The 12,750-nt window shown below is 36.9% G+C and overlaps 1 protein-coding gene across 2 annotated transcripts in view; it reads right to left on the bottom strand.

The window, feature by feature from the left end:
- Window positions 1–132: 132 nt before the first annotated feature.
- The window catches only part of mfsd14a1 (major facilitator superfamily domain containing 14A 1), a 22,327-nt gene continuing 9,709 nt past the window's right edge, over window positions 133–12,750 (bottom strand). The window contains exons 7-12 of one of the 2 annotated variants that reach the window (NM_213527.2): window positions 9,337–9,450; window positions 9,149–9,220; window positions 8,337–8,449; window positions 5,927–6,024; window positions 5,693–5,847; window positions 133–2,124 (exon numbers count right to left, since the gene is read on the bottom strand). In NM_213527.2, the coding sequence (NP_998692.2) occupies window positions 1,918–2,124; window positions 5,693–5,847; window positions 5,927–6,024; window positions 8,337–8,449; window positions 9,149–9,220; window positions 9,337–9,450 (759 nt within the window). In that variant the 3' untranslated portion in view covers window positions 133–1,917. Of the gene's footprint in view, window positions 2,125–5,692; window positions 5,848–5,926; window positions 6,025–6,593; window positions 7,086–7,236; window positions 8,450–9,148; window positions 9,221–9,336; window positions 9,451–12,750 lie in introns of those variants that run through there. The other variant, XR_012397353.1, reaches the window with a different exon arrangement.

Here is a 12,750-nt window from a genome sequence, read left to right as displayed (position 1 = left end):
CACTGTGTGCTAAGGAATGCAAAAACTTTGAAGCTCAATATCTCAATCATTCAGAACGCAGATAGACGCTTATAATGCCAAGGTGACGATATATATGAACATAAAATAAAAATCAACCAACACAATCGCACATACATCAAAATATTGAACTTTTATTGAAATGCATGTTTAGATACTTTGTGACATTTACATTTTAGGGTCCAAAAAAAAAACATGTTAAAACTTATGATGAAGACGGCACAACTGAACCACAGAACTTAAAAAAAGCACACTGTATTCTGAAACAAAGGTAATATATTACAGGAGATCATCTCATAAATATCCAAAGCACACAAACTAATTTGACTAAATATACATAAATTTGGTCATGATGTATCTTAAAAACAAGCTGTATGTTTGTCTTAATGAAAACAAAACTAAAATTGAAAGGCCACTGGCAAAAAGAAAAAAAAATATCACCCCCTTTTGCTTAAATGTACTCTCAGTTGGCATTTACAAAGTGTTCTGCGTAAACATACGTAGTTTCGTAAAATAATATTTCTACACAAGGCCAAAGCGAATCCAGACAAATGACGCGTCACGTGTTTCAGTTTCACTACTGATCTGGAGTCAGCTCTACTGTCGTCTGACGCAACTCAACTATTCAAATACTGACGCAGATCAGATCTTGCGATTGGAAGTTTCATGCGTCGCTAATCAACGACACCATGTAAGCTGGGGAAGGCACCATTGATTCTAAGTGGTATAAATAAAAACAGGCATCAGCTTAGACATGTGAGAGAAAGAAAATGAAACACTAAAGCTGAACCACAATCATTCCGTTACGGAAATTCGTTTATCGAAGTCTGAAAATGAAGTATCAGTTAAGGCCATTCTCATATAGAAATCCGTACAGTCGAGTGTAAAGTTTTCTTATGAACGCTTCTTATCAATGCAGCAGGTTTATAGAAAAAAACTAACAAACAAGCGAAATTCAACAAAAAGTCCTACAAACATTTTATGTTAATTGGCTTAATTTGAACCGATTTACGAATAATTTGCAGATATTCCCAAGTAGATTCAGTTTTGGGAATTTGTTCTGTGAATAATCAAGTGGTAATTCTTTTGTCGTCTCTAATTTTACATTAAGAATGATAGTCAAAACGTATATTATTTAAATTTACACATGCTTTCTGTGGAATTTTTTGCAAACAGTTGAATTACTTACAGAATTTATGAATGGTTTTACAGAAAAATGAAAGTGTGCTTTATGCAATTTCTTGCGAATACTCTTACGAATTATTTACATTGTTAAAAAAAAATCTCTCAAATTTTCTGCACAAGTTTAAGTTTGTTCAGGGTTAATTCTTGCAAACAGTTTAATAAGTGTCGTTTTTCAAACATTTTACAATTTAAAAAAATTATGAATAGCTAAAAAAAAAAAAAAGGCTCGTTCAACACAAATTCAGCAAATAGTTTGACAAGCAATTTACAAATTGATTCTTCTCGAGTTTATAAGATGAAACCCAGTGTTTGCATGTATGTTGTGAAGCGGCCCTTCTGAATGTGGAAACATTCCTGACCAGGTTATGTCCCTGAGTGAGCTAGCATAATGAAGAAGTAGAAAGTCGTTAAAAAAAAAAAACAGAATAAATACAAGCCGTTGTAATAGTGCCGTTGGACAGAACCATCATTAAATATATGTTCTTCTATATACACATTACTTTTAAAAAGTGGTGCTCTATTCGTGATACAGTAAGGAACGCTAGTCTTGATCATAGAAACTTACCTTCAAAGTAAGAAAGAAAGCACAGATCTATTCACAAAACCGAGCACGCCTTTGATATATAGCTTTACGCTTCAATAAATGACAACAGCCTCCATGCGCAGTTCGTTCCTCAAATGATGGAGGGGGCGTGGCCAACATGGAACAGCCAATCAGACATTAGTGTCCTGTAGAAGGGGCTCTTTGGCCTCTCCTGGGGGGTGTGGACTGTGCGGGTGTCCGTGCGGGGATGTGTGGTGTTTCCAGCTGCCCGAGCGAGTGCCCATATGAGGGTGTTCAGGAATAAACAGAGCCACCAACAGCGCCAGCAGCACAGAACACGCGCCGAAGAGGAAGGGCGGGCCTGGGATTATTGCACTCTGTCGGGGAAACAAGATTAATGCAAAGTTATTTATTTAAATAAATAAAAAAAGATGCGGATGCTAATTTTGAACAAACTAACATGGTGACGCTTCTGCCCTGTATCTATTTGTCTTTTGCTGAGAAAACTCTAATTCAGGTTTATTTGTACAGCGCTTTACACAATAATTATTGCTCCAAAGCACAATAGAAAAGGTGCACGGTATTACATTACAGTCAAAAATAGAAAGTGAAGCTGTTCTGTGTAGGATGGACAGTATATATACACATAACCTGCAGTTATATAATATATAATGTGCTTTTTAAAAGGGTGATGTCTGTATAATACATTTACAATGAAGTGTATTTGCGTATTGCTTAAGATTGTGTTGTCCTCGGAGGGTGTGCATCATCAGTTAATATGAAGTTTGATTTTCATTAGTCTATATATTTGTTATTGGATTATGAAGAAATATTAAGAATATTTGGAATCAGTCAAAGTTTCATAGCAGTATAAAATATCTTATTTATAAAGTTACATCAGCATCATAAGATTTAAAAACTTTTCAGCGTGCTAACAAAACATTGCAGCATTAAAAAATTCATCATAAAATGTCTTTTGTTCAGGTAAAATTTATACATTCATTCATTCATTCAATACATGTGTTGCTTTCTGTTGTTAGAGACTCGTGTAAAGTTATGATCTTTTATTAGGGCTGCACGATTACTCAAAAAAAAGATTGCGATCTCGATTCGACTCTACACACGATCTTAATTCTGCTTTTCTACGATTCAGTCAATTATATATTCGGGGTCAGGAGAGAAGCGTAAAGGTGGTCGCACGAGTCTTCACATTGTTTAATATACAATGCTGAGCAACATGGACACACCCAAATGGCATTAACCCTTGTGTGGTGTTCGTATTTTGGTTACTCAGCCAGTGTTCATGGGTCTGGTGGACCCGCTAGATGTAAAAAAAAAACGTTAAATGTTTACTTAATCCCAATTACAAGCCATATAAACAGCAAACATGGTTAATTTTCCCCTTTACCTATGTTAGATCATATTGATGAATTAATCTGCTTCTTGTTTTTTTATTATTATTATTAATGTTATGAAATGAATAAAACCCACAGATTTGTTTTTTCATATTGTTCCCACCATGGCCATGGATATCATCATCAGAAGCCCCTCTCTCTTCCATAATCAATTGCAAGGCCCTCGCAGCAGATAATCTTTTGGCCATCTTGATCAGTTGTGATAAGGAACCACACTGGCAAAGTCTTATTTATAGTACTATGTCCCTAATTCGCAGATGGAACAGGGTATGAGAAAATAAAGGTTGATTCCCGCAAGAGAGGGTAAAATGCGCGGGAATGTTAGGGTGCTTTCACACCTAGACTTTTATTTCGGAACCTAGCGCGGTTCGTTTGGCATATGTGAATGCACCAATCGCTCTCGGATCCGTGCCAAATCAATCGCTCCGAGATCGCTTGAATGAGGTGGTCTCGGCTTGATTGAAACAAACTCTGGAGCGGATCGATTGCAGTGAGAAAGCGATCCTATCCGAGCGAGGTTATATCACAGTGTTTTATGGATATGTAATAGGCTTACGGCTATAAGAAGAGAGAATTATGAGTAGGGCGGGAAGTTTTGCGAGTCTCTGGATGACCGCAAACGAGTGATAATCTCCCGGTAATCTCACGTCTCCCTCCCGGTCCTCAATTGGGCTACGTCGCTCACCCCTCCCCACCGCATCTCTCCTCAAACACGTATGCGCACCTTGTCAAAAACCACCACCTCTCCTGACAGCTGAGCGGGACTCTGCAAAATAAACCCTGACCAATGGGAGGAGAGTTTACTCACACGTGACTTATTTTAGCTCTTTTGGTCCGTTTAGAAACGTTGCAGTGTGAAAGCCAAGTGTGCCGCAAGCCTGCGTTTGAGTGAAGGTTTCGGCCGTTAGATCGCCCCCTGGGGGCTGGCTGCAGTACAAGTCATAAAGCCCGCCTCCTCCGTGTTAATGAAGGAGACTTGAGCCCAAATAAAAAAAATTATTACACTTGCAATAAAATGTCCCGAAAGATGGTTCTGGTGGATTAAGGCACTGATTATTGTGCTGAAATAGGTGCAGATCCTCATTTTAGTAAACAGTTTGTTTTTAGCAGTAATTTAATGCTGGGCGTGTCATCGTGATTGACAGCTGTGATTGACAGTTTCTCAAAGCAGCGCGTCTGAGCTTCGGCAGGAGACTGAAGTGCTATTATTCAATTTCTGTGTTATTTTACGATGACAAAATGAGTTCAGCAGTAAACTATAGTTTCTGACATACATGATCCTGGTGGAACACTGTTTATTCGCTAAGTTCAGGGCTTTTTTCGGGCTTTATTAGTTTGCTGATACACGCCTAGCCACCCAGATAGCAAAACACAGTTCCGGCTAGATTCTCGCCTGCCGGAGACTTATCTCTTAGAGCTCAGACTGACTAATGTTACCTCTGCTGGACCTACTCCGGATGCCTGGACTCACTACCCGATTCCAGCCCGAGTCAATCGAGCCAGATGCGGCGGCCGAGCGAGCAGGCGCTGCCGCATGCGAGCCGGAATCAGCCCGCGACGCCGCGAGTAGGTTATGCGCTGCGGCCCGGAGCTGGCGCGATTGAATATATAAAACCCTCATATTTGTTAACGTTATTACATCCATTTGTGTTGATATGACAGCAAACGCATGCTGAGAAGTTCGGGGGGCGTGGTTGATTTTACATAAAACATTTGGTTGGAAGCTCATTTTCGCGGCTCCTCCTCTGGCTCCATCAGACAATCCTTCTGCGCATGTCAAGGCTCCAATTTCAGCAGTCTTTTGCGACAGTTTGTGCCCGTCAAGCAGGTGTTTTGCCCTCAAGGCGTTCAATGGGAAAAAGGGCTGTCGCGTCGTCCATATTTTTTTTACAGTCATTGGTGAAAGCAAACCGCTCCAAGAGCAAAGAGCAACAATGTAACATTTGTAATCTCTGTTTCGGAACAACTGAATTGATTCACAGGTGTGAAAGCACCCTAAGAGCAGACAGTGTTGATGGTTGAATTTTCAACAATGTTGCAACTTTGTGCGGAGTGGAAGGGGAAGAAAACAGCAGCACCAGAGAGGAGGGGGACAGAGTGTAGGAACACTGGACACTTTCAAGACTTTTATTAGACCTGGGTCTAGTGGACCCAAACACCTTGTGCGTAATGTAAATGTGTGCGGGGAGGTACATTTATGCGGTCGTTGAAACTTGTTCGGATTTATGTTCTTCACAGAAAATAAGCCAAAGCTAGAGAATTTCAGGTTGAAAAACTAGTTCAGTGTTTCATTTTTATTTTGAAAAAACTGAAAACGGGTCTCACAGACCCGAACACCATACAAGGGTCACATATTGTATTTATAAAAGGTATAATTCACCCAAAAATGTCATTTCTGTCTAGATGTAATGACGTATTGTAATTAGGTTTCACAAATTTAGTGATTACTATAAAGACCAATCATCTAATTAAACTAAATTGTTATCAATTAATTATCAAGCAAGCGAATTGATTAAAAGCATGCGCTGACCTGTTGATGGAGATCTCGGTGATGCTGTACATCGGGCCCTTTCTCCGGAACCTTGTCCAGCTCCACGTGGAAGATGTAGAAGATGAAGCCATAGAGAGCCGGACCCAAACCATTACACAGTCCACGGATCCCAGTGACCATTCCCTGACCCACACCTGCGGAAACCAGAGCATCAGCCGCCGCAGCTCAAATAACAACAACACTGAACACCTGAGCTCACGTCCGTCAGCTCACCCTGCTGATCCGGATCCGCCGTGCGGGAAATCAGAGCGCTCACTGCGGGAAAGGTGATGCTAGACATGGCTGCCACGGCTCCAGCGGCCCACATCATCCTAGAAGAAGCACATTACATGCGTCAAGACGTGTGTGATATTATATAACTGAGACTTAAAACAAGAGATTTAAAGGCTCTCCAGATACAAACATGCTTGTTTGTCGAGACTGTGAATTAGGGCTGTGCAAAATGATAATATATATTGTATAGACAAAATAAATAGTCTATGCTCTATCGTTTATTTTGTGGTGTCGTAAAATACATCATTTATGGCAATACTTTTTCCTCAATTATTTTCCATAATTGAAAATAAAGTGAGAAATGTATACATTAAGATGTAAAAAAGAAATAGTCCTCTACATGAGGTCGATATATACTAATAATTGATTTAATGTACAGAAATGATACTATATGCGGGGTCTTGAAAAGTCTTAAAATGTCTTCAATCTCAAAAACAACTTGAGATTTAAAAAGTCTTAAATTTACTGAAATACTGTGTTGTAGGTCAAATCTTTGATAACGGGTCTTAATTTTCCTTTGTTCATGTATAGCTACTTAATCAGGCCACCACTAACATTCCACATCAATGAAGCTTATAACTTTATTTTTTTTTATTATTAACATTTTGGTCAATAAAACATCAATTTCAAAAGTATTTGAAAAACAGAGACAAATTATCTTTGCTCCAACAGAGTCCCCGGCCCACTGCACCATTTCTATACGATATGTTGTGCCCATTTTTATTCTGTTTTACATCATGTCATGATATACACGTTCCATTATATGTTCATTCATCTATTGTACATATGTACGCACACAACCAGTCACAATAGGCTTAGCAAATGTAAAATAAAGAAATTAAATAATTTTAGATAGCTAAAATAAAATGAAGGGAAGGAAAAAAATGTGAGAAACAAATAAACAACGATCAAACTGAAAATATTAGGTTTGAATCCATTTGCTTTATATATGTCAGCACTGGCTGCCAAATTAGAGAACATTTTTGGCTGTAACCCTTGGTGGAGTACTGAATCTTCTCCACTGTTAAATAAAAATAAAAAAAGGACTGGGTGTGTTTATACCACCCCAATCTGATGGTCTATACTAGGCATGTCCGAACTCGGTCCTGGAGGGCCGGTGTCCTGCAAAGTTTAGTTCCAACCTAATTAATCTCATACTAGGCTTTCCAGAAACATCCGTGCAGGTGTGTTGAGGCAAGTTGGAGCTAAAATCTGCAGGACACTGGCCCTCCAGGACCGAGTTTGGACACCCCTGGTCTATACACTATACCTACACACGTCTGTCTAAACAGCTTGAAAAGTAGATTTTTCACAATAGGTGCCCTTTAAATTCCACATGAACAGGACATTGCTGCAGGCTTTTTTTCCATTATGAATATCTTACAAACACTTTTACCAACAATTTTTGATTTTATGAACACTTGCAAGTAGAGGTGTAAACCTATACTGGTCTCACAGTTCGGTTCGGTTATGATTATCATGCCTTCGATTTGGTTCAATTCGATATCTCGGTGCATCGACGATGCTTTCCATATACAGTATTATACTTTAGGGGGGAGGCTATAACAAGCTGTCTGTATAAACACACAGCACCACACTGTCTCTCATTCAAACACATACACAAACATAGACAGCAACAAACAAACAAACACACACACACACACACACACACACACACACACACTTAAGCCCTCGCAACAGGGAGAGCTCGCACTGAGCGGAGCAGAAAAACGAAAAAAAAAAAAAAAAAACACTTTTCCGACGGTCCCTTACTGAGAGCTCCTCTCAGCGCGAGCTCTCCCAGCTAAACACATATTGCGAGGGCTTAAACGGAGCAGTGATCGTAATGTCGAGCGAAATAAAAGAAAGACAGCTGTGAAACATAACCAGCTTTGTTTTTTTGTAGGAAACACACTTTAAAACTTTTTAGGGTTTTTGAGTTATTTCCGTCTGTAACTGAATGTGTGTCAGGAATATCGAAAACAAAACCAACTGAACCGCGCTCATTTCTGGCGCCCCCCTGGATATACAGCGCCCTTAGCATTTGCCTATACTGCCTATGCCACGGGCCGGCCCTGAGTTGGCTGAGTGTTGTAAATACTCGCGCTCACCTCCCTCGCGACAGAGCGCATAGGAGATAAATGACGTCAGTATAATAACCGGTTATAATTATTACTGAACCGATACCGAATTGTCCGCGTCTGCATCGCGGTGCACCGAAGAAACAATTAATTTTGACACCCCTACTTGCAAGTAGTTTCAGTAAACAGTATACACATTATATTATTACTGCTCAACATTTGTAATTGAATTAATTGCTTAAATTATTCTTTAACATAACAGATCTTACCATGGCTCTGATCCGAACCCGTACCAGGCGAGTTGCAGAATCTGAAATCCCAGTCCCAGCAAAATTGTGTTTTTGTTCCCAATGGAACGCATGAGTAAACTCAACACTACAGTCTGCAGGCGGAAAAAAGCAGATCATCTTCATGATTAAAAATGACTATTTTTTACAGTATTAGCATGTAATTAAGATTAATTAAGTTTGTTTACACTTGTAACTTGGACCAAATTACAAAACTAGTCCTGTTTCACTTAGAAATCACAGATCAAACCTAAACATAGACATTAAACAAACAAACCGAAAGATTTTTTAAACATAATAATTGGCTTTTTATAATGTTTATTTTAATTATTGCTTAATTAAACAGTAAAAAAAAAGTGAAATATTTGAAAAGAAATATCATTTTGTCTAATAATTTTGTCTTCATACAATTAGAGCCAACTAAATCCAAACCAATACTGTGTGCTGGGCTAAACATTGATAGTATACGCGTACATATTACATGCAAGCATCAGAAATATCTTTGTATGATGAGCAATATGCAAATATGCTGAGAAATATTCTCATGCTCAGGCAGGAAAATTCCTTAGTAAGTGATCAAGAGCCCTCTTTTTTTAGCAGTCTAGGCAGAACTGGTTCAACCAGGGAAAATTCTGAATTTATCGGTTCAAATATATTTTGCGGGTATTGTTATCATACCGATAACGTTAACATTAAAAACCGATATGGACACGACCACTGATATATCACACATCCCTAATAGTTTTACTCTTCATTGACTGAAATAGCCTAAGTGTGAACATGAAATCACTGACCTGTGCAACGACAGACAGCAAACCTAGAACAGCGATGAAAGCTGCAACACTTTCAGATGAAAATCCCATTATCTGCAGAGGAGGAGAAAGCAGACGGGATGAAAGCGCCGCTTGTGTGTTATCGGGAACAGACGCGAGGCAGTAAACAGGAGGATTAATGACAGGGAGTTAAAGGTGAAGTGACGCACCTGTTGCAGATAGAGGAAGAAGCTGGAGTTCTGACCAGCCTCGGGCAGATACGACAGAAACACTGTAATGCAGATCAGCAGAACCGTCGAGTCCTGACCCACTTTCCTCAGAGACTGCAGGCAGACAGACACACACAAACACACACACAAGCTTATAGCAGAACTGTGTGCTATTGCAAACATGTTTATTTCTGATGTATAGAGCCTATAGTGGATATTAGATATGTAATTATTAGACACTTAACAATAAGGTACAATTTAATGTTAGTGTATACAAACATGAACAAATAATGATCAATGCATTTATTACAGTATTATTCATCTTTATGTTGAAAATACAGTTGTTCATTGTTAGTTCAGGTTAACTCAGAGTGGATTATCTTCGAGTTTAATAATACATTAGTAAATGTTGAACTATGATTAAGGTTGTAAAAGTACTTCCTTTAATCCTTTAGTCAGGTTTTTTAATTGAACACATGATTCAAAATAATCTTTAAAAATAATAATATTTTACTTACATTGTTAAATTTGTTCATTAAAATGCAAAGCGTTACAAATAATATACACAGATCAGTAGGAGTGTTCGGTTCCGGGTTTTTTGGAGTAGACTAATTTTGAAGTCGGTAGAATCGGCTCCATTTACAGTCACTTAAAATAGCGCAAGGATTTAACATGCTGTATCATATCGCGCTTTACACAATGCTACTGCGTCAACTGCAGCTTTACATTGTGCAGTTTTCCTGTGGTCAGACAAAACCAGCAGTAAATCATCTGCAGTCAAATAAAAAAAATGATCAACCTACACTTTTTATGTGATGGTTTGATTTGATCATTTTTCACAATTTTAAATTACATGATATTTCTAAAATTTAATGACCCTTAGGAAGCCTGTTATTAGTTTATTGACTGCTAATACACAAAAGATTATTTTATCATCTCGATCATAACTGTAAAATTCTAATTTATTTGAATGAACAATTAAATGTTAATAAATATTAAATGCACAACAAAATTAAGTGTTGAGGCCATTGACAAGACGAAATATATTAATGCAATTCAATTCAAATAAATAAAAATATGAATTGATGTAAAATTTAAACTTTAATTATATTGATCAAATAAAATATATATATTTTTTGTCAAATAAAAGATTTTTCTACAGTCAAAAGTATCGGTTCAGGCACAGGAACAGTTTTAAAAATATTGATTTAGCACCGAAATAACCCCAAACAATATCCAATCCTAATTGAAGAGATATTTTTTCATGATAAATTTTTAAGTTCTACATTAAATTTGTTTGTTTATTAGGCAATTACAAAAACTGCCATTTGGAACAAATCTGAAATCACGGCATGTTTGTCATTAAAGCTCTATAATAATGAGAGACTAATGCTACACTAATTCAGTTAGAAAAGGCTTTGCATTGGTTTGTGTGTTTGACACGTTTAACATACCAAACTGTAAATGTTGCTTCTAAATAAGGCATGAAAAAACTCCTCATTAACACCAAGAACAAACGTGGTGGGAAACGGCATCAGGCTTCAGGGGAACTTCAGACCAGACCACATGTCAAAAGTGACGGATATGACACGCGTACAGATAAAGAACAGCTTAAAACAACGTCAGGCTTTAAATACCCTATAGTTTCCTATAGAAAAACCACAGTGCAAATGAAGAAAGCGTTGCCTCAGTTTCACCATCACTCATTCATTTCGGTGCCATTTCCTCGTTTATAATAATAATGCATTCGTTTCTGTATTAAGGTTCTACGATGACCATTTGCGAAAGTAATAAAATCTGTGCTTTACAAGATCTTCACAAGCTCCTCTCACTAGCAGGCGGCATTGTTTCACATCTTTAAAAAAGCACTAATATGTCAATACTGATAAAACATATTTCAAGTCCGAGACTTAAAGGTTGAAGAAGTATCATGACAGAAATTTTAAACATCACCTATTAGCTTTTTTTTGGTACAGCACCTAAATAAAATCTCATATGAACCTAATTTTTTGTGGCATCATGTTCACATTTGGAACATAACTTTGATTTAACAGCAACTATATAGAGTCCAAAACTGGTTTAAATTTGATATATTATATACAATTAAAATGTTTAAATGTTAACATATGTCACGTCAAGTTCAAATTAGAAACATAACGATTTTATATAGATTTATAAACTGAATATTTTGTAAAAACAGATTTTACATAAATAAATGTGCAGTAAAGTAGAGCTGCACGATTCTGGCTGATATGAGAATTGAGATTTTTTTGCTTAAAATAAAGATCACAATTTTCTCACGATTCTGTAGATGTAAAATATAGGTTATATGAGTGGGGTATTATTATTATTTCTCAAACAAATGGTAAAAAAACTATAATAATTTTACGTGTAGATCTACTGTATGTTAAATTATGAATAGACTTGAACAGACATAAAATTTGTCCTGGTCATTAATGCACATCAAGGTGATGACATCAGAATATTACTATTCATATTTCTGATGTTGAATCATTATGTTTGAGACATATGCTTGCAATCTGTCATTGACAACTTTATTAGACCAATTTTTTTCTAATGGTAAAATAAGACATTTGTCATTGTCACATTCCCTCTTGCTTTATATTCAACATTACATAGGCTCGAGTAGTTATACTGACACTGTTTAACATTTATTCCCATGCACAACACACAACTAATATTCTAAAAAAGTAGAGTAAGTAGGGTTCTGCCTTTTTAGAATAGTGGTTAATCACCTCTGTTTAATGACCAAGACTGACATGCTTGTGTTGAAGAGATTGTATACTCGACCGGTACAAGACTCAGGATGTTATAGGAATCCGAATGAACAAGAATAACATAAAATAATGAATTGAAGAAAATATTCAACCATAATCCAAAGTAATATTAAAAGAAACTAAATAATCATGTCAATGTGTTATAATTGAAGTCAGATAAAACGAGGATAAATATATTAATATTCTAAACCACCTAATAATAAAATTGGAGTCAGATATGAGTCAAATTTAAAGTAAATCAACATTGTGTACCGAAAAGACCAAACATGCAGTGAACCTTCGTCCACCAGTAGACTGGCTGGACCTCACATTATAAAAATGTGTTCTACTGTATATAAGAAAAATCACATTTGGAATCTACATTTAGACATGATTTTAATAGCAATATTAGATTTTTTAGAACATATTTGAAATTAACTGACATACAGTTGAGGTCAGAATTATTGGCCTTCCTGATTTATTATTCCCCTGTATATTTTCCCCGTTTCAGCTTAACAGAAAGAAGATATCTGCAACGCATTTCTAAATATAATAGTTTAATAACTCATCTCTAATAACTGATATCTTTTATCTTTGCTATGATGCCATAATATTTTAATAGATACTTTTCAAGACA

This window comes from Danio rerio, chromosome 22 (genome assembly GCF_049306965.1).
Source record: "Danio rerio strain Tuebingen ecotype United States chromosome 22, GRCz12tu, whole genome shotgun sequence".
Lineage (NCBI taxonomy): Eukaryota > Metazoa > Chordata > Actinopteri > Cypriniformes > Danionidae > Danio > Danio rerio.
Note: the sequence above shows the minus strand (reverse complement) of the source record. Positions and strands in the feature narration are given on the sequence as shown.